General features: G+C 43.5%; 1 protein-coding gene across 1 annotated transcript in view; it reads left to right on the plus strand.

Annotated features, from left to right (window-relative positions):
- LOC137415095 (E3 ubiquitin-protein ligase TRIM7-like) overlaps window positions 1-13,869 on the plus strand; it is an 89,537-nt gene extending 75,668 nt beyond the window's left edge. Inside the window, exon 8 of the mRNA XM_078770157.1 lies at window positions 13,225-13,869. Within this exon, the coding sequence (XP_078626283.1) occupies window positions 13,225-13,754 (530 nt within the window). The 3' untranslated portion in view covers window positions 13,755-13,869. The remainder of the gene's footprint in view (window positions 1-13,224) is intronic.
- The last annotated feature ends 9,549 nt before the right edge of the window (window positions 13,870-23,418 follow it).

Raw genomic sequence — 23,418 nt, forward strand, 5'->3', positions numbered from 1 at the left:
GTTGAGGTATTCAGCTTTTTCACGTGCGGAGTCAGCTGTGTAGCCGTTTGAGGTAAGGGAGGGGATGGAGGGGGAACAAACACCAGAAACGGATTTGACCAGACGCCACCAGGATTTGGAAGAGGGAGACAGATAAGAGAGTTCGGTCTTGAGAATGGAGAGATATTGTTTCCTGGCTCTCCTGAGGGTGGACACGTTTCGGGCTTTGTGAAAGGAAATGAGATTTCCTTCCATTGGATTTGCTTTCCAGGAGATGAAGGCAAGTTGTTTCTGGGCAACAGCCTCACCACAAGATTCCGTGTACCATGGACGGGAGGAAGGGTATGACAACTGAAGACGAGATGGGATAAATCTGTGCATGAGAGAGAGCAATTTACTTTGGAAGAATTCCCAGGATGAGTTGATGTCAGAGGTGGTAGAGATGGGAGACCAGTCCAGATGATTGATGGCTGCTTGAAGACCGTGCCAGTTGGCCTGAGTGAAATGCCAGACTCGTCCACGCTGAGCAGGCTCCCTGAGGATGGTCAGAGAGATGTCCACTTTAACAAGGACATGATCAGATGATCCGATTGGAGCAGAAGAAGAGCAGCAGACATTTTCAGGGAAGTTAGTCATAACCAAGTCCAGAAGAGAAGATGTTCCGTTGACTGAGATCCGGGTCGGGAAATTGACAGATTGTGTCAGTCCCAGTGAGTCGCAGAAGTCCTTTGCTGAGGAGCCATGGCTGGTGAGAGAGGTACCCACACCCAGCCAACTGGCATGATGACAGTTGAAATCACCACATATGAGGAAGAGAGAGTTGGGATGAGTAGATAGAAGTTGGTCCATATTATCAGACAGCGAGGTGTAGATGGAGTCATCACTGTTTGGTGGACGGTACAACACACATATGAACAAGAGGTGGGAGCGAAGGGGAAGCCGTAGCCAGAGGTATTCCTGGGGGTGAGGTGGAGAGAGTGCAGTGCAGGGCGAGTGAGGAAGAGAGTTGTTGATAAAGATAGCAACCCCACCTCCAGGACGAGGCTCAGGTCTATCATGCCGGAGGAGGGAGTAGCCCGGGAGAGATACTAAGGAATCAGAGACATCATGAAGGAGGAAAGTTTCTGTTAAGCAGATCACGTCTGGTTTGTCAGAAGCAACCTGTATGGAGAGATCAGTCAAGTTTGAGCGAAGGCCCCGGATGTTTGAGGTCCATACCGTTAATGAAGAGGAAAAGAGGGAGCATCGGATACAGAACAGAGGGGGGGAGGGGTAGGGTAAGATGTGGAAGAGGAGGAGGAGGTCGGGAGAGCTGTTGAAGGTGTGTCAGAGATTTCAGAATAGCTTGCAGAAAGGGAAGGATAGGGCAGACAAAAGGTTTGATGGTGATTGGGTGAGGGACAGTGAGGTGTATTTGAGGAGGGGGAAGAGCGAGGCAGAATGTTGGGGGAGATGAAGGTGAGAGTTGGAAGGGGGTAGAAGCGGGGAGGATGCTTTGAGGAGGAGGGGAGAGAGGGGGGAGGTTTGAAGGGGAGGAGTGACGGGGGACTTTATGAGGGGAGGGGTTCGGGGAGAGTTTAGGAGGGAAGGGACAAGGGGGGGATTTGAAAGGGATGGGAGATGGGGGAGATTTGGAGGGGAGTCTAGGAGGGGAGGAGTGAGGGAGAGTCTAGGAGGTGAGGGGTGTGGGGGGAGTTTAGGAGGGAAGGGGCAAGGGTGGGATTTGAAAGGGATGGGTGATGGCAAGGATTTGGAGGGGAGGGGCAAGGGGGAAGATTTTAAAGGGATGGGTGATGGGGAAGATTTGGAGGGGAGGGGGAAGATTTGGAGGGGAGGGGGAAGATTTGAAAGAGATGGGTGATGGGGAAGATTTGGAGGGGAGGGGCAAGGGGGAAGATTTGGAGGGGAGGGGTGATGGGGAAGATTTGGAGGGGAGGGGTGAGATTGGATTTTAGAAAGTGTACGAGTAATGGGAAACGAACATTTATTGCAAAATGAGTTTCTTGTGACCTTTGAGTCAAAAATACGTTTAAGGATGCTGGAGGGGGGGGGGGGGGGGTGGAGTGCAGGTGAGTTTAGGGAATGTATGAAAGAGGCACTGTAATAGATGGAAAATTTTTTTGGAAATAATACATTTGGTGAGCAAGTTGAAAGCATCCTTTTAAAGAAGAAGAAAAAGGTGTTACAATATACGACAGAATACAGTACTTCAGGGGAAAGTTTAAACATTTTTAAATTGAGCAGTGAAAACTATCTGGGGAAATGGGGGTGAAACACGTGGTCGAAGAATGAACGAACGAATAAGAACAACGAATAAACGAATAAGAACAACGAATAAGAACAGAGAAGGAAATATATATATATTTTTTTTTTTGAGTTGAGATTTTAAACAAGGAAGTATGTGGTGAAATGACTGGGAAAACTGAGAGAACGAAAGTAATTGGAGCACAATCGAAGGACCGCTGAGAGTAGTTTATCGATATCTTCTATATTTGAGGCTTTTATAATATCATTTTACAAACCTTTTTCTACTCCAATGACCCCCTGACCTTCCTGAAGTTTTTTCTTTTTTCATACCAAGGCTCGAGTCGGTGTCACATTTTCAATCTCTGAAGATGGCACAACCCACAGTGTTGGACTTCTCCAAGGAGGAGAAGAATCTGGGCTCATTCATTGAACTCCATGAGATCTTTCTGAAGAATATAATGAGTGAGTGACAAAAATGTGCTATTTTGTAAGGAGAATAATTCTTTGGGGAACATGAGATGCGAGAGAACCAGGAAGGATAATAGAAAAGTTAAAAGTATATAAATGACAAAGATCATTGTCTTCCTCTCATACACAACTTTCAAAAGGACATAATCTGTTGGGGCACCTTAGCGGTGTTTGGGGCACCTTAAAGGATACCGTACATCCGGGGCCTTCGTGATTCAGAAAGTGTTCACACCCCTCGACTTTTTCACATTTTGTTGTGTTATGGCCTGAATTAAAAATGGATAAAATGTAGATTTTTTTGGTCACTAATCTACACATAATACCCCCATAATGTGGAATTAATTTTTTTAGAATGTCCTTTTACAAAATAATTAAAAATGAAAAGCTGAAATGTCTTGAGTCAACAAGTATTCAATACTTTTCCTATGACACTCCAAATTGAGCTGAGGTGCATCCAATTTCCTTTGATTATCCTCAAGATGGATGTTCAACTTAATTGGAATCCACTATGGCCAATTCAATCAATCAATCAAAATGGTTTGTCGAAAGCATGTCTGGCAGCGAATGGCTGAATTGCACATGCATACATATTCATAATTTTCAATCAAAGATTGCTTACAAGATAAAAGTTTATAAAATACAATTAGTGCATTGACAAAAAAATGTTAAATTAAAAAACAAACATGGCACGTTTCAAACAGAGCTAATGGAGCTCAATTGATTGGAAATGATATTAGAAAGAAACATATCTTTCTATACAAGGTCCCACAGTTGACAGTGCATGTCAGAGAAGAAACTACCATAAAGTCCAAGGAAATGTCCGTATAACTCTGAGATAGAATTGTGAGGAGGCGTCCATCTGAGGAAGGGTATCAAGCAATTTCTAGAATGTTGAAAGTTATGTTCGACCAAACTGATCAACTGGGCAAGAAGCACCTTGGTCGAGGAGGTAAACAATAACCCAATGACCACTGTGACCGAACGATATTTCCTTGGCTGAGATGGGAGAACCTGCTGGAAGGATAAGAGTCTGCAGCACTTCACAAATCTAGGCTTTATGACTGGATTTGTGAAGCCAGACAAAGCCACTCCTGAGAAAAAGGCACATGACAGCATGCCTGGAATTTGCAAAAAGATACGTGAAAGACTCTGCGAGTGAGGCAAAATATTCTGTGGTCTGATGAGACGACAATTGAACTCTTTGGCCTGAATGCAAAGCGCTATTTCTGGCGGAAACAGAGCACAGCTCATCACCTAACACCATCCCTACTGTGAAACACGGTGGTGGCAGCATCATGCTGTGGGGATGCTTTTCAGTGGCAGGATCTGGGAGACTTGTAAGGACAGAGGGAACATTGAATGGAGCCAAGTACAGGCAAATCCTTGATTAGAACCTGCTTCATAGAGGAAAAGACCAAACGAGATTTTGGAGCTGTGAGGGCTGGTATAAATATCTTTTCTTTGTTTCCTTTTTCCTGTTTCCAGGGAGACGGGGCAAGATAAATTATACTTGATTTTTGCATTTATTGCTTGAAGGTAAGGTAAGGTTGTGTGTGTGTGTGTGTGTGTGTGTGTGTGTGTGTGTGTGTGTGTGTGTGTGTGTGTGTGTGTGTGTGTGTGTGTATTTTTGTGTGTATCCACAGCTCGCTTGTATTAACAGGAAATGAACGGAACTAAACACCTCTCGGTCTCATCCACAGATATTTCTCGTATTTCCTATTTTTCCAGGAGTCTGATTTTCATCCAGGAGCAAAACAATTAGGGTTAATCATCTGTGATTTGCCACTCGTTTAAATGCTGAAAATCATGTTTAAAAAGACTGTTTGAGTGACACACTTCTCCCGAGCAGCGGCAGGTTAAAAGTGCCCTGATGAGCAGAAGCAAGTCCCTGAAAATTCACACACAGCACATGCGGGAAAGGCCTCGTTAGCATTCACACATTGTTCAAATCTGTTCATGTTTATAAATTGTTCCTTAAAGCAAAAAATATTTACTGTATAAATAAACAGCAGGGTGTCCACATTGATTGTGATGTTGCTTTACCTTTCCTTCTTTCAACAGAGCCAGTGGAGCTCAAAATGTCTGACCTGGACCAGAGCAGCTTGAGAAGTCTTTGTAAGTGAAATGAAGGGAAATGGGACATGGAGGGTGATGGGATTGAAAAGAATGATATTTAACGAGGAAATTCATTGTCTTTCTTTGGTTTTTCTCTTTTTCCATGATCTTTCAAAATTCCCACTTTCTTGACTTTAATTCGTTCCCTTTCCTTTGATTTTGTTTCCCTTTTTTATTCATTCTGATACACTTGTTTCTTTTCTCTCTTGCATGGTTTGTTTGTTCAACATAGTTAAAGTTATCTTGTATTTCAAAAGTTCACTTTTAAAATTTTTCTCAAAAGTTATGAAGGAAAAAATATAAAGAAATTTCAAACAGATAATGCATCACCAAAACTAATTTCAAACAAAGAATGCATTTTCATCTGATCATGTGCTTGTGAAGATCAACATCTGTTTGGCCATTCGCAGTAAACAGGCAATCCTTACATCACTGCCTCATTTACACTTAATCAATTATTGATTCAATCTGCCACAAACACTCCACTGGTTACAACATTACTTGATTACTTGTAGTGTAGCCACATACTGAGACTCTACAAATTATCAGCCTGAGTAGAATGTTATAAAATCAGTTCATGATCATCAACTTCTTACAAACTGCAAGGACATCTCCAATAACAGCATTCTATAATTATCTGCATTTGTGATTGGTTACTCAAAGTTGATAAAAAAAGAAAAGTAGGAGAGACAACTGAAGTTGCAAGAAGTCCCTGAAATTTTATAGGAGCTTCTTATACTTATGCAGAAATGAAATATTTGAACTTCTCATACTTTTAGCTTGGCCTATCCCGAGACAATAGTCTGGAGGCAGTGATGTCGGGATTGTTATGTGATGGCAATATTGTCAGCTACTCTCTAAAGTCTAAACCAACATCATCCAAATCTTGTTTCGGCCTTTTTTTAGACTGTAGTTAGTCATCCCTGCATTGCTTTTTTTATTTCGTATAATTTTTTTTATTCACTTGTTTCTGTAATTTTTTTTACAACGTGGAATAACACAATGGTATGGTACTCAGAGGATATCCAATATAAAAAAAACCACCTTTAGAGGCCAGAGGATACCCAATATTGGAGCAAAAGTGCCAAGACATCTTAGTCAGCAATGTCAAACACTACACGTGTTCCTATATTGCCTTACATAACCCATGATCTTAATTATGCACGATCTTAATTTCACAACCCATAATGAGGTATTTATGCACGGCCAGATGGAAGACAGTCTGGTTTTTACTGTTTTGCTGACTTGAAGTGTCAATAAAACTTATTAAACAGAAAGACGTTAGTCAAACACACTGTACACGTGACACACTTTTTTTTATCTGAGCATGCGCATAGCAAGGTTAAGGTTTGATCGAGTAGGGAAACTAGGATCTTTATAGCCGGTGAAGCCGGTGTTGTCAATAAACGCGTACGTATTATGTCGAAAACCAGATTATGCTGTTTCCCTTGGCTTGAGAATTCCGAAGCTCAATGGAGGCCGCCATCTTGCGGATGCGGAAGTATGCATAACAAATTGAAAACGTTCCATAGGAGTTTCTTTCACCCGTCTTTGTTTGATTCACAATCTTATGCACCTCTAATTTATTATTAAAATACTTTAAGACCAACCTCGGCCCGCACGGGCCTGGTTATCTTCAACGAAACGCGTCACCAAACACCGGACCCAATGAGATTCGAGCATTTGAAAAAATATTTCTAAAACCAAATCATCCAATGGAGGCCGCCATCGACTGGATGCGGAAGTTTGCATAAAACAATTGCGAAAAAGTTCAATAGGAGTTTGTTTCACCCGTCGTTCTTTGATTCACAATCTAATGAACCTCTAATTTGTAATTAAAATACGTTAAGACCAACCTCGTTATCTTCAACGAAAATCGTCACCAAACACCGGAACCAAAGAGATTCGAGCATTTGAAAAATATTTTTTTTAAGCTTATTACGCGTTTCGGACGGTGAAAACGGCGTCAAATATTCTAAAATTGACGAATAATTATTTTTTAGAAATCTCGCGGCCGTAGGGGATAGTTTTTCACGGCCAGAAATATCCGAAGTTGAGACGGAATTCACCGAATTAATCAAGAAGTACATTTTATCAAATTTAATCTCAAGAGAATGCAAATGGTGCCTACTACACCTACTACACCTACGGTACCTACTTCACCTACGATACCTACTACACCTACCTACTGCCAACTACCTAACCTACTGATGCCATAGTGATGGGTAAAATAGTGGCAAGAGGCTTTGGCTTCGCCGGCTCATTGCGGCTTTGCAGTCGGGTACTAGTATTTAAATATCAATTAATTGACCATTGACCAGTCCAGTCAATGCAGTATGCCAAAACAAAGATGAAAGGAACACGAAATGTCAATTCAAATATTTATTCAATTCAGAGTTCGAGTGGATCCCTTGTTCAGGCTGTTCAATAAGACAGCATCAGTGATGCGCCGATGTAGCGAATCTGCCGCCGAGAAAGCGTGACTGGAGATGGTTATTGATCATGGGGTTCGCTTTTGCCTTGACCTGTGACTGGAGGGTTCGTGATCACGTGTCCCGTGTGCGGGTCCGGTTTGTAGCTATTATATTATTTTCATAAATGTAACACTGAAAAACAAGGCATTTCCTGAGGCATGATATTTCTGCTGATATCATTTGATTCCACATTATTACGCATCACGCCGACACTGAGGCAAATGTGTCTAGCGGCCCCGCCTCCATCAAGCTGATTGGCTGTCACAGCCACGCCTACCCTGGTCCTATTCTTTTGCAAAGGAATGTAGTTTTATGTACTTTTCGTGGAATCATTTCAATCTATTAGAATTATAATACCAATGGATGTCACAGGAAGTAAAATTCTGTCGGATGGTCGCCGAATCATTGCCATTGATGCAGAGGCAACTCAGAAATATGCCGTCTGAAGACGATTATTATGAACGACAAGATGAATTCCCGGAATTCAAGATGAATTTGACTGATCTACTGAGAACTCAAAAGTGATCCCTGCCTTGATTATCAGGTGAACAGACCAGGTAGGCTCTCATATGTAGCCGAAGCGACTTTTTAAAGAGGATACTCAAACTTTAGTTTTGTATGTAGCAGATGGGACCGACATTTTTTTCTGCGCCATCCCGACATACAAAGTACCAGCGTACTCTCTGATCTATACACGAGTAAAAAGCTCGTCAAAAATGACGGGTAGGAACAATTTATTCAATGGTGCAGCCTCGTGAGCGTGCCAAAGTCTGAAGCCTCGGCCTAGTGTCAGGTGTACTCATGTCTTTTTTTATTTATTAGACATCTTACGGATGTAAATGAAAACTCGTTTTACTCTGCACACATTACACATCAGGTGCAGCAAATTTCACCTCCCTGCCCCTTGTATTTATTGTTATTTTAAAAAAACGCTTCTGCACACCGCCCTTGAGGCTTGTTTTGCAAGCCACCACCTACACCTCCAATTGAAGAGACATAATTACTATTTCATGGAAAATGATTTTCATGTTTTTTTTGTCCTCAAAAATAGACCGTAGTGAACACATTCGTTTTAAAAGATTGGCCTTTAAAACCTTCCCTTGTGAAGGGGGATAGACATCTGTACAAACACACAAACTGACACTGTGGTTTATATGGTAGATATCTGTCTGTACTATTTCTGTACTATTGTCTGTACTATTTGAGATATGGGAGTTATAAAATCACAAAAATCCCATTTGATTGTCATGGGGTGAAATTGATGTCATGGAAACCGTTAACATTTAAAAACAGCTAAATTGATTGTTATCTCTACCTCCAAAGGTGGATGAAGGTGAGGTTTTCACCCGTTGGTCTGTCTGGCTGATCGTTTGTCTATCTGTAAGCAGGATATATCAAAAGGTTATGGGCGAATACTGACGAAATTTTGTGGACATAATCTGTGTTTTACAAGGACGAATTGATTTGATTTTCGTGAAGATCCAAATCAAGATCCAGATACGACAATTTTAAGTGATTCTTCACCATTGAGTGATCGGGACAAAAACGATATATAGCACAATATCTCAAAGTTATGGACGGATTCAGACAAAACTCGGTGGACGGATTGTGCAGGTGACAAGAACAACCCGATTACATTTTGGTTCAGGTCCGAATGCAGATCGGCCCATCAGTGGGATACAAAACGTAAACTCAGGTGCGTGTCTGCGTTCCAGCGAGTGCCATTCCAGGTTTATCTTCTTTGATGTTTTAGCCCGTTTTGATTTTGGTAAACGAATTCAGTGACCAAATCTGCAAATCTTATTCAAATTTCACGTCAATCGGATGTAAATTGACCATTTTAGATAAGTTTGACCTTGACCGCTTGAAAACATGGCTTACGAAAGGTGATCCAGCAAATCGACTGATTTCAAGGTGCTGATGGAGTAGAATGTGGTGATGCAAACCGGAAGTCTCTCAACAACGACTCTGTGCCAAGTTATCGAACAAAAATTATGTCAGGAAACATGACGTTGCTGTGACCTTGACCTTTTGACCTCAAAAACAATAAGCTTATAACCTTTGACGAGCCTTAGCAGTTGGTTAACTTTCATTAAGATCGGTGAAGAATTCGGACAACAGACAGACAAACAAACAAACTAAAGAAGACCAGTTCGCTTTGTAATGATTAAGAATCCTCTACAAACAAAAACATAATCGGTACACAAATATACAGTACAGCACTGTACTTGTGAATCTTTGATTGTGTAAATAGCAAACACTTCTCGAATTGCATATAGTACTCGCATAATAATGATAAACGGGACATTATCTCCATGAATACGGGACAAGAGCATTTCATTCTTTCCAAAAAGAAAGAGTTTTTCATCCTTCGTGTTTTCTAAGCATTCGTTCATTTCATGTTTCGATTCATTCATTCCTAGTTTTCCCACCTGGAAAACCAACTTCCACATTCTCTTCAATGTCATTCTTCCCTCCAGGTATTTAAGACACCTGTTCACCACCATCTCAATCCAAAATGGATCGTCCCCAATCCAAAACCATGATCTTTCCTGTCCTCGTTATCCACCCCAGTTCCTCCTCCTTCCAAATTTCCATCTTCACCTCCTTGGAGTTTCCTTCTGTATCCATCTTGTCCACACCTTGGATCACCTTGTCCATCCTCTGCATCCACTCCTGCCTCACATTCCTCCCCATACCCATTGTTTATCCAAGTCTCCCTCTGTATTGGCCTTCAACTAGACCATTGGTGTTTCCCCCCTCTCTCTCCACTGTTCCTTGTGCGTCCTGTCACGTGCTGATTCGTTAATCACACTCACGCTTCCACGAGCCTCCACGATGTATTATAAAAAGAACGACACTCTTTGACGTCACAACGCAGACCGATATGCCTCCACCCACATTATTACCAAGTTTAATTCAAATACCTTCAGCTGTTCACAGGATATCACATTTTTACCTGACATGACATCTGACGTTTGACCTCTTGATGCCAAAATCTAATCACTTTATCTTTGCATCATTTATACTTGAACCAAATTTGATAAATATCCCATGACTGGTTCACAAGTTATCGCGGTAACAGATTTTACCTGACGGACGTCTGACCTTTGACCTCTTGACCCCAAAATCGAATCTTTGAATCTTTACCTTATTATACACACCTGCACAAAGTTTGACTAAGATCCCTTCAGTCGTTCTTTAGTTGTCGCGGACGGACGGACAGCCGGACGGACAACCCAATTACAAAATGGTTTCAGTGACTTGGTCGGTGGAGGCACAAAAAAGGGTGGAATATTTCACCTCCACAACTTTAGTACAAATGAGATAACCGGCTGTGTTTCTGGAAAAAGGAAAACTTAACTCCCACATCCAGCCACACCTCCACCCCCCCACCCGCCACCCGCCCCCCTCCCTCCACTTCCCAAATCCCGCGACTGCAATAACTTCAGGTGAAGAAGAAACCCCTTATGGTGAGATCAAACAAGAGATTCCAGTAACTTCACGGTGAGCTCCAGATGAAATGAGTGGATAACTTCAACTCATTCACAAGATGTTACTTCTGTTGTTGTTTCGTATCCAGCCTTCGGCTGCTGGTTGCATCATTTTCTGGAAGTGTGGCTGTGCCGCAGACGCAGTGCCACTGTTAACAGTAATAACTACAAGGGCACTCGGTAGTGGGATTACCACCAGCAGAGTGCATACCTCTGGTAGAGTTTCTACCTTAGGCAGTATGTATACTCTTGGTAGTGGCCATACCTCCAGCATACCTCTGGTGGAGTGCATACCTCCATCAGAGTGAATAACCCTGGTAGAGTGAATACCTCCAGTAGATGGTATACCTCAGGTTGAGTGCATACCTCCAGTAGAGGGCATACTTCCGGTAGGGTGCATACCCCTGGTAGAGTGCATACCCCTGGTAGATTGCATACATCTAGTAGCGTGCATACCCCTGGTATATTGCATACCCCTGGTAGAGTGCATACCCCTGGTAGAAGGCATACCCCTGGTAAATTGCATACCTCTGGTAGAGTGCATACATCTGGTAGAGTGCATACCCCTGGTAGAGTGCATACTACCGGTAGGGTGCATACCCCTGGTAGAGTGAATACCCCTGGTAGAGTGCATACCCCTGGTAGAGGGCAAACCCCTGGTAGGGGCAAACCCCTGGTAGATTGTATGCCTCAGGTAGAGTGCATACCCCTTGTAGATTGTATACCCCTGGTAGAGTGCATACCCCTGGTAGAAGGCATACCCCTGGTAGATTGCATATCCCTGGTAGAGTGCATACCCCTGGTAGAGTGCATACTTCCGGTAGGGTGCATACCCCTGGTAGAGTGCATACCCCTGGTAGAGTGCATACCCCTGGTAGAGTGTGTACCCCTGGTAGAGTGCGTACCCCTGGTAGAGGGCAAACCCCCTGGTAGGGGGCAACCCCCTGGTAGATTGTATGCCTCTGGTAGAGTGCATACCCCTGGTAGATTGTATACCTCTGGTAGAGTGCATTCACCTGGTAGAGGGCATACCAGGGTGATTTATTCCATTTTTATCTCACTGATCGAATCCGGATTCGAACCTTCACCAAAATCGAATCACCTCTTCCTTGTCACACACCCAACTTATCCACCAAGTTTCGTCCGAATCTGTCCATAACTTTTTGAGACATCGTGCTGTATATCATTGTTCGCCCGATCATTCAATGGTGAGGTTGGTGTTGGCTTCACGGTTAAGGTGGCTGGCTTTAAATATTCGGGTCCTGAGTTTGAGCCCCTGCCATGATGTTGAACACCAGGTGGGCTGACACAGCCTGTCATCCTTTTGAGGTGGGCAAAATGAGTACCTGCCGACTGGTAATGGGGGCATTGCATCAGTGCACGTCCTGTCCCCAGAAAATGATGCAGCCAAACAGCCACAGGCTGCATCTGAACCACCACCAATCAATGAAGAAGAATCCCGAAAATAATTCTCGTATCCGGATCCGGATCTTCACCAAAATCGAATCAATTCTTTCTTGTCACCTACCCAACCGGTACACCGAATTTCGTCCGAATCCGTCCATACCTTTCTGAGATATCCTGCACACAAACAGACAGGGTAGAAAACATAACCTCGGTCCACCTTCGTTGGTTGGAGGTAACAATAAAATTCCTTTCACGCCATTTCATTGGCTAAGGAGTGCAGTACTGACCAGGTCGCCACTCCGACGCAGGATACTCGAATGGTTTATTACTCCCAGTAAGCTGGTACTCACCTGGTCCACCTTGGAAGGATGACAGGTTGAATCAGCCCACCTGGACCCGGTTGCTCGAAGCTCTCCAGTGGATAAATATGTGATATCCTTCCAGCAACAGGGCCCAGGTGTTATTTTAACGGTAAGACAGGTGCTCAATCTCAGGACCTTAAGATGTTAAACCCGCCACCTTGACCGTTAAGGTAACACCAGGTTTATGTTACCGCATAACCCATTCACAAGATGTTACAATTTCCATGAAACGTCATTATTTTTATTTTAAAAGAAAATCGAACGAAGGCGAAAATTAAATAACCGGATGTTCGGGGGAGGGTTTTGTTATATGGGAACAAGAGGATGTTCGGGGGAGGGTTTTGTTATATGGGAACAAGAGGATGTTCGGGGGAGGGTTTTGTTATATGGGAACAAGAGGATGGTCGGGGGAGGGTTTTGTTATATGGGAACAAGAGGATGGTCGGGGGAGGGTTTTGTTATATGGGAACAAGAGGATGGTCGGGGGAGGGTTTTGTTATATGGGAACAAGAGGATGGTCGGGGATTCCTAACCAGGTACAGAAAGGTGAATTGTGTTTCGTAAAGAAGATGAAATTAAAAATGTATTTAATATTTCAAATGTTATAAAAGAGATTAATGTATTTGTGTTTCTGTCCGTTTGTCTGACAAAGTCTGTGACCCCGCGTCGTGTCCACAGATGGACGGACCCCGAGTCTGGACCCAAACTCTGCACATCGACGGATCAAGATCTCCCGGGATCTCAGGACGGCGACTCGAACCGAGACCGACAATCAGTTCCCGGAACATCCTGATCGGTTTGATTTTTGGTCACAAGTTCTTTCCTCTGATTGTTTCTCCTCGGGTCGTCATTACTGGGAGGTCGATGTGAGGTCGAGTAGTCGGTGGAGAATCGGAATCTGTTTAAACTCCATGGGGAGGAAAGGGGGAGGGAATGAGTGCAGGTTGGGAAGGAATCCCGAGTCTTGGTGTTTACGGAAATATGAAAACAAATACTACACACGGCACAACAATCAAAGAACCCATGTCCTGTCCATGCCGTGGGATCCTGAACGGTTTGGGTTCTTGTTGGATTGTGAGGAGGGAGAGTTTACGTGTTTCCGGGACTCGCAGGTTCTGCACGTGTTCAGGGGGAACTTCCTGGTCCCCGTTAAACCCGCGATTGGCGTTTATGATGATGATGACTCCGTGCGGTTTTGCTCGTTTTAATGATTTTGTTCATTCCATTGTGTTCGTTCATTCCCTTCTGATTATTTGCTTTGTGATTATAACAATGTATTTACAATCTGATTGTTGATTTGTTAATAAAGTTTATAAAATTAAATACATTTATTGTTTTTCTAATTTGGTGTTTGATGAAAATGCATTTATTTCCTTCACATTCCTCACATATTCACAACAATATCTGGGCATGACGTATGTCTAATGATTTTGGGATGAGAGAAAAAGTCATGGGACGTGGTTTTCTGAATTGTTGGAGTGAAAAAAACCCCAAGAATCACATCAGACTCCATCCTCATCCTGTCAGATTACCGTCTCCACCAACACTCCACCACCAACGTCTCCACCAACAAGTTTCTGTCAACCCTCAACTCTGATTATGCAACTGGACCTGACGGCATCAGCCCACGGGTCCTAAAATCCTGCTCTGCCGCTCTATCTCACCCTCTCTCTGTTCTCTTCACCCTCTTTTTTGCTCAAGGTCATCTGCCAGCATCTTGGAAATCAGCAAACATTACCGCTTTGCACAAAAAAGGTGCAATAACAGATCCTTGCAACTACAGACCAACCAGCCTTCTCCCAATCATCAGCAAAGTCATGCAATCCATCATTGCTTCGGATATCAAATCTTTCCTCTTCTCCAATGGCTTGATCTCCGATCAATAATTTGGATTCAGACCAGGTCATTCTACTCTGGACATGCTGCTACTGCTGTCTCAACAATGGATGGAGGTCCTCAATGTCAAACAGGAAATTAGAGCTGTCTCCCTTGAGTATATCACGTGCCTTCAATACGGTCTGGCACCCCGCTCTGCTCACCAAACTCTCCTCCTGTGATATCCATGGAAATCTCCACGCATGGCTTGCGGACTTCCTCTCTGGTCGAAGTCAACGTGTGGCCCGAAATGGCCCATTGGGAGTACTTGACAATGTGCCAAGTTTCAAAACATTTCCATTCAGTCGTTTCCGAGAAATATTTTTTAATTATTTGCGTTTAATCCAAGATGGCTACCATACCACGTGACCTATGACATCACAATTATCATATAAACATTCTGCATGGGTGTCACTTCTATCCTGAAAGTTTCGTCTCAATCGGACATATGGTTGCTGGGATAAACGAGGTCTCGCCCGTATGGACGGACGGAAGGACGGATGGACAACCCGAAAACATAATCCTTCCTGCCACCTTCGGGGGCAGAGGCATAAAAAGAAAATGAAGGCAACATCCCTCAACATAAATGGAGGCCGTAGCTGTATGCGGTGTCTCGAGGTGTTACAACTATTTCAGAAAGAAAAGATTGATATTTTCAGGTTACAAAACATACACCAACCAATCTTGTGAAGACGAGTGGCGCAGAATGTTTAAAGGGTGCCTCTTTTTCTCCAGTGCCGTTGAAGAAGCTAAAGCGGGGGTGGCAATAATCTTGCATCCTCGTCTCCAACCATCTGAGAATCACTACAGAGAGATTTGTAAGGGTTTCTTCATCGCTGTGGATTTTATCAGTAGAAATCAAAAGGTTAGCATTATTAATTTGTATTTCCCCAGTCACAGTGCTGAAAGGGCTCTATTTCTTCCAAAATTAGCGGATTATTAAAGCACTGTTGATTTGACGAGTTTAATTTGTATGGGGGGAGACTATAACTGCACACTGAACCCTCGACTGGACAGGAACACTCCTGAGCCACATGCACCCAGTGCAAAGTCCTTGGCACAACTTGTGAAAAAATACAAACTTGGAGATGTATGGCGATTACAAAAGCCAAACACCCGTCAATATACATGGGTGTGCTGTGCAAAAAACTGGTTAACTATGGGCCGACTGGACAGATTGTACGTGAACCAAGGAATGGTGAATCTGGTTGGGAGAACATGTGTATGTCCTTCTGGCTTTTCTGATCACCATATGATTGTAATGGAATATGAAGTGACCAATATCAGCAGATGATGGAAAAAAGACTCTTCTGGCCGAACTGGTCAAAGAGCGTGCGGCTGGAGCAATGATTCACCTGCGGATGAGCAGAATAAAACTCGAGACTCCAAACAAAGATTTCTTCAAAATTCAGAAGGCCGCCAACACTTATCGGCAGATTCAGAGTATACGCTCGTCCGATTGTGTACTGACTTGCCAGAGTGACATTGAATACTGAATGCAAGAGTTTTACTCAAACTTGTTTATGCCAAGAACTGTATCTAAAACGACAGCAAATGAGATGATTGAACTTCTCCCATCTCTTTCTGAAGAGCAGCAACGTCAACTGGAATGTGACATTTCTCTTGAGGAGCTCACTGCAGCATTAAAACAACTCAAAGACGGCAAGGCCTCTGGACTTGACAGACATCCTGCTGAATTCTCCAAAGTTTTTTTGAATTTTCTGGGTCCTGCTCTAATTGAGACTTTTCATGAGAGCCTAGATCAGGGGCAATTGCCCCTTATCTGCAGGAGAGCTGTCTTATGTCTTCTTCCAAAGAAAGGGGATTTGCAGCAGATTACAAACTGGCGGCCTGTGTCATTGCTAAATACTGACTACAAGATTGTGTCAAAAGTGCTTGCAATGCGTCTTAAGAAGGTCATCTCTTTCTTAGTTGTAAATGACTAAACGTATTGTATACCTGAACGATCCATTTATGACAGTGTTGTTTTTGGTTGGAGATTTGATTACTATTGGTCAAACTGCGTCTCATGGTTTTGGGTTACTACTCATGGTTTGGGTTTTGGGTTTTGGGTTAGGAGAAAGCCTTTGACAGTGTGGATCACTCATTTTTGTTTGCAGTTCTTACTCGAGCAGGATTTGGAGAAAATTCATTTCTTGCATAAAACTTTTATATAGCAATGTATCATGGCTGCTAAAAGTAAATAACAGTCTGTGTCATCCTTTACCCTTTCAGTGAGATACTGTCCATCGAACCCTTACTGGCTCTCCTTCGTACCACCTTATCTGGGTTGTCCTTGTCAAACAATTTCAAAATTGTTAAGTCAGCGTATGCGACGACTTGTGTGTTGTGGTTAAAAAACAGGAAGATGTTTTTTGAGCTATCCCGTTGTTTCCCCAAATTTGAAGTTGCTTCATCAGCAAGAGTAAACTGTAACAAGAGCTTAGCTCTTTCTCTGTGCCCAGATACCCTTTCCTCATAACGGTCTTCACACGCAGTTCCCCCAACTCTTCGAAGAGGAATGTTATGGAAAATGTATGGGTTTAAATACTGTCCTGTCCATAGCTGTGAAGACCAGCCTTGGATGAATAGCCGAGACAGTTTTACTCTGAGGCGACCAGCCGAATATATAGTGGTTATTTTTGAGGTGCGCGAGAGGAAAGAGATGTGAGGTATTTATCTCACGAAACACATGGGTTTATTCTGAAACCACAAACAAGTAAACACGACAAGGAAATTCAAAAAATAAGTTTTAATGAAAATAAATCAAGAAATAAAATGAAGGCCGAGGTGAAACTAAATCCTATTTTGCGGTCTCACACACTCAAAAACACACAAGTTAAAGATAAAATCAAAATATAACCCCTTCAGCCGACACTTAACTTGGCGTCACAACGAGTACTTTTAGGAGCTTGGTGGCTGTTGAAACTGGGGTAGCCAGTCGTGCGGGAAGTGCTCCAAAATGTTGGCATCTAATGCCGCATGTCGAAGGCACTACAAGCGTGAGGCCAGCAAATTAGACAGCCTCCTTTCGATTCTCTCCCGTCAAGTGCAATGCGGCCTTCTGCTTCCAAGACCCCAGCAGTCGTCCAAAACCTTGTGCAAAACACTGCCGACGCAGCAAAGAGCTCCTTGCTTCCCAAAACGTGCCCAACACAGTCAGCACACAATCATCCATGATCAGAACAAAATCGTCCCTTCTTCACCGACCAAGAACCAGCCAAGAGAAAGCGACGCACTCTTCTTCCTCCTCTTGAGACCCAATCACCCAACGTCCCTCCCACTTCACCCTGCCCACAACCTCTCGGCTAGTCATGCCCCTCCGGGGCGTGGCCTGTTTCCTAGGGTGCTTTCGAGGCTGGGCTTAGTCCGATCGGCAATGTTCGGGTTCTGTCAGCATGCATTGGAAGGTTGTTGTCATTAAAAGTAGATTTTCATCGCCAGCCTTGCAAATGTAAAACGTAAAAGGAAAGTCAGATAAAGAAATCACATAATGGGGAAAACTAACCTTAATCCCTAACTAATTATCACTGCTTCACCCCTCGTGTGAGGGCACATAAACAATCTTAAGCTACAGTTTCCCTCCTTAAATACATCGAGATTTCTCCTATGCGTCCACAGTCCACGCTGTAATTATACAATCCTACCTTTACTATGGGATTCCATCATCTACCCCCACAAACGTAACAATACTTGGGCATCCATTTGGGAACTTCAAGCTGTATGCAAAAGAACTGGGATGGTTTCTGAGATAACATGAAGCAGAAACGATTAAAATGGAAAGGAATGCTCCATGTCTTGTCACATAAGGCATTGGTAACCATGATAAACAACCTGGAGGTATCAATCGTATGGCATAAGGCCATCACACTCCAGCATCCTCAAGCTCTGATCACCAGCATTCAAAAGGATCTAATTGATTTTTTTTCTGGGGAGGCCACCACTGGCTTAAGCGTTTATTTATAGTTCTGGAAAAGTTTGGTCTCGGAAGTGTTTTTGTTGCTCACATTAAAATGTTATGCAATCAACTTTATCCATTATTTAAAGTCAATAATGAACTGATACTTTCAGAGGGGGATTCGTCAGGGCCGCTCTCTGTCTGGTATTTTACATGTCTTGAGTATTGAACCGCTATCGATCGTGTTTCGGAAATTTATTGTGGGCTTAAAAGTGTTGGCAGAGCATGAAGTGAAAGTGTCGGCCGATGCGGACGACGTTTGTGTTTTGGTTAAAAAAAAAATGCCAAAGACGTTGGTTTGATTGAAGAGAACTTGGAGTTATTTAACAAAGCGACAACAGCTGTCGTAAATTGGGGCAAAAGCCAGGCCTTGTGGACGGGTCAGACCAGTGGACCCTTGCCTTCCCTTCCACTTCAGCTCAAATGGAGTTTTGAAGGTATTAAATACCTGGGAGTGTTTCTTGGAAATGAAAATGTGGAAAAGAAGAACTGGGAGTGGTTGGTGGATGCCTTTGAGCAAAGACTGATGAAGTGGAGAGGCTTGCGTGTTCAACTTTCATACAGGAAAAGTGCTCAACAATCTTGTGGCTGGCATCCATTCTGTGGCATCGTTTCAACACGGTGCAACCCCTAGAAAGTTTGGGGAAAAACCTACAGAGGATTATGGTTGACTTCCTTTGGAGCGGCAAACACTGGGTTCGTCCTGGACTGCTGAGTCTTCCCGTGGAAAAAGGAGGTCAAGGCCTTGTGGACTTGATCAGAACGATTATGGCCTTTCATATGACTGCGATTAATAACCCGTCGGGCCGTGGAGTTATCTGTGGCCTGGTGGCCTCGTGGCCTCAGGGTCCATAGTGATGATGAGTCCAAGTACGCACCTCGAGAACCTGGCGCGTGTGCCGATACCTTGGCTGTGCACACTGAAAAATCATCACAGGCTATCAAGTTTGGTCTCAAAACTTTACGAAGAGGTCCATCTACTTGATACAGTTTACTAAACAGTACTTAAGGTTTCATTTAAATAATGAGAATAAGTCCTGCTCATTTGATTGAGAAATGTGATGAAGATATCTCAAAAAGTTGTGGATGGATTCCGAGGAAATTTTGTGGAGAGATTGGAAGTGCGAGCAGGACGAAATGATTAGATTTTGGTGAAGATCCGGATCAGAGAATTATTGAAGTGATTCTTCACCATTGAGTGATCGGGCTAAAACGATATAGAGCAGGATATCTCAAAAGGTTATCGACGGATTTGGACGAAACTTGGTGGAGAGGTCGAGAGTGTGAGAAGGACTAATCGATTCGGATTTGCTGAAGATCTGAATATGGATTCGGATATGAGAATTTTTTTAATTTCGAAGTGATTCTTCACCATTGAGTGATAGGGCTTAAACTGATACAAAGCACTATATCTCAAAAGTGATTGATGGATTTAGATGAAACTTTGAGGACAAGTTGGGTGTGTGACAAAGAAGAATCGATTGAACTTTGCTGAAGATCCGAATCCGGATATGAGATTTAAAAAATGTTTTTAAAAGTGATTCTTCACGAGAGTGATGGGGCGAAAAACGATATATGGTATGATGTCTCAAAAAGTAATGTAGGGATTGTGACAAAACTTGGTGGATGAGTTGGGAAGGTGACAAGAACAATCCGATTAGATTTTGGTTAATTTGGTTATTACCTTTAGGTGATCCTGTGGAGATGGTTCTCCTAGTTTCTGGACTAGGTGAAGAACCAGGCAATCTTCTTCTTATTATTTTTCTTCTTCGTTGCCTTCCACATGCTCGTCTTCTTCTTTGATACTGTCATGGATCAATATTTGATAAATCGATTAATTGATTAATCAATAAATCAAAAATAATATTTAGAGCCAAATCACTTGGTTACTGTGGTGTCCGAATATTAGCTTCCGAACTCAAAAGGTACCTGAGATATTGTCCAAATGTGAAAGAAAATAAATAAGTGATTAATAATGAAAAATCTACAAGAAAAACACAATGTGTGTTGTGTGTTGTGTGTGTGTGTGTGTGTGTGTTCCCCTACATAAGGGTAGGTTTTAAAGGCTTTGAGTAGCGCTTTTGGAGGGATTTGAGTGGGGGGAGGGAAGGGGTTAATGGGCAACCTTTGAACACGACTTAAAAACCATCCACCGGCTGAATGAATGAATGAATGATCGTTTTAAGGCCATTTTTCCCCGCTAGAGTGGGGGTTGGCCTTGCAGGCCCCATGACCTCATGGGGCCCTGTTTGAGGCAATGTTTTATGGCCGGATGCCCTTCCTGACGCCAACCCTTAGTCGCCTCTTACGATGCGCAGGGATACGGTGTACCTATTCTAAATCGGGGTACACACCGTGATCATTCATCCAGCAAGCTGGTACTCAATTTGCCGACCTCGGAAGGATGACAGGCTGAGTCAACCACCCCGGGGTTAATTCAGCGATCGACCGGGATTCGAACTGAGGATCCTAGGATCCCAAGCTAGCCCCCTAACCGCCAAGCCATTAAAGGAACTAAAAGACTTTGGGGACCCAAAATACCCAGAAGACCCCAAGGACAAAGAAGACCCCAATGACTTGGAAGACCCATAAGACCCCGAATATCCAAAAGACCCTGAAGACCCTTGAAGACACCAAGGTCCTAGTGGACCCCAAATACCACAATTATCCCAAAAACCCAAAATGCCCCAAATACCCCTAAATACCCCCCAAATCCCAGAGGACTGGAAAGACCCAAGGACCCCAAAGACTCAAATTACCCAAAATGCCCCAAGGATCCAAAATACTCAAATGAGCCAAAAGACTCAAATGACCCAAAATACCCCCAGGAACCAGAATACGCCAAAACACAAAAGACCCCGAAGACCCAAAAGACCCTTAAAGACCCAGACGACCCAAAGACCCAGGTAATCATGTTTCAATAGCATGTAATTAATGGATGTACTGCACTCACATTCAAATAGTATGTATTTAATAGACGTATTCAGTCAGGTTTCAATTATATCTACAATATAAAACAAAATGTGTGTTTGTGTCTGAGTGTGTGTCCCCTTCAGAAGGGTAGGTTTTAAATGCTTTGAGTAGTGCTTTAGGTGGGATTTGAGTGGGGGGTTTAATGGGCAATTTTTGAACATGCCTCTGTGTCCACCAGTTAAAAGACCTAAAAGACTCTGAGGACCCAAAATAATCTCAAGAACCTAGAAAACCCCCGAAGACCCAATGCACCCCAAACACCCAAAATACCCCTGAGAACCAAAATACCCAAAAGACCGTAAAATACCCCAAATATCCAGAGGACCCAAAAGACCCCCGTGACTAAAAGGATCGAAAGACCCAGAAGAATGAAAAGACCCAAAAGATCCCAAGACCCAAAATACCCCCAAAGAACCTTAAAGACCCAGAAGACCCAAAAAATCCTGAAGACTGAAAAGATAGAAAATACCGAGAAGACCGAAAGGACCCCAAAGACCCAAAATACCCCCCAAAGACCCTTAAATACCCCAAGGATCCAGAGGACCCAAAGGAATCAAATGACTCAAAGACCTAGAGAACTCAAAAGTCTCAAATGACCCAAAAGATGCTGAGGAACCAAAAGACACAGAAGATGCTGAAGACCCAAAAGACCTCAAGGACCCAAATGACAGAGGACAAAAAAGACCCTAAGGACTCCAAAGACCCAAAAGAAGAGTAATTATAATAATAATAATAATAATAATAATAATAATGCATTTATTTTATATAGCGCTTTTCAGGAAGCCCAAAGACGCTTTGACAGAGTGCAAAACATAATGCATAGCAAAACATAAAAACAATTGCAAAAAAAAGAAGAATCAATAGGGAAATATTCAAAGCACAAAGGAGGGAGAAGGAGAGGAGATAGTCAGGGGTTAGATGCTGTGGGTTAAATGTTGAATGCAGTGTTGAACAGGTGGGTCTTGAGTGATGTTTTGAATGTGGTGAGTGAGGAGGAGTCTCTGATGGTGTGAGGTAGCGAGTTCCAGAGGGTGGGAGCAGCGATGGAGAAGGCCCTGTCCCCCCAGGATCTAAATTTGGTCCGGATGGGGGGGGGGTCAGGAGGTTGGTACCAGCAGAGCGGAGGTTGCGGGTGGGAGTGTGTCTGGAGAGGAGGTCAGCCAGGTAGGATGGGGCCAGGTTATGGAGGGCTTTGTAGGTCAAGAGGAGGATTTTGTACTGGATTCTCTGGGAGATGGGGAGCCAGTGAAGCTTGTAAAGGACGGGGGTGATGTGGTCACGGGTCCGGGAATGGGTGAGTAGACGGGCAGCGGAGTTCTGAATGTATTGGAGTTTATTGGTGATTGTTGAGGGTGAACCATAAAGGAGGCTATTGCAGTAGTCCAGACGGGAAGTGATGAAGGCGTGGATGAGGGTTTCTGCAGCCATGGAGGAGAGGGATGGACGGAGACGGGCGATGTTTTTCAGGTGAAAGAAGGCTGTCTTTGTGATCTGTTTAGTGTATTTGTCGAAGGAGAGGGTTTGGTCAAAGATGATGCCAAGATTCCGGATGTGAGGGGAGGTGGATACTGGGAAACCGTCGATGTTGAGGGCAAAGTTATGGGTGGACTTGGTGAGCGTTTTTGGGCCAATGATGATTATTTCAGATTTATCACAGTTAAGTTTGAGGAAGTTGATTTGAAGCCAGGATTTTATTTCAGTGATGCAGTTTGTCAGGATAGAGTGGGTGGCGGTGGAGATGGACTTGGTGGAGATGAAAAGCTGGATGTCATCGGCGAAGCAGTGGAATTGGAGACCATGACGGCGGATTAAGTGACCGAGGGGGGACAGGTAAAGGATGAAGAGGAGGGGGCCAAGAACTGAACCTTGGGGGACACCTTGGGGGAGGGGAGCAGTGGGGGATTTGCAGTTATTGATGTAGATGAACTGACGTCTGTCAGAGAGGTATGATTTAATCCAAGAGAAGGCAGTGCCGGTAATGTTAAAGGTGGTTTCAAGTCGGGTGAGGAGGATGGTGTGATCGATGGTGTCAAAGGCGGCGCTGAGGTCGAGGAGGATGAGAATGT

This window comes from Myxine glutinosa, chromosome 1 (genome assembly GCF_964187855.1).
Source record: "Myxine glutinosa chromosome 1, kmMyxGlut1.1, whole genome shotgun sequence".
Taxonomy (NCBI): domain Eukaryota; kingdom Metazoa; phylum Chordata; class Myxini; order Myxiniformes; family Myxinidae; genus Myxine; species Myxine glutinosa.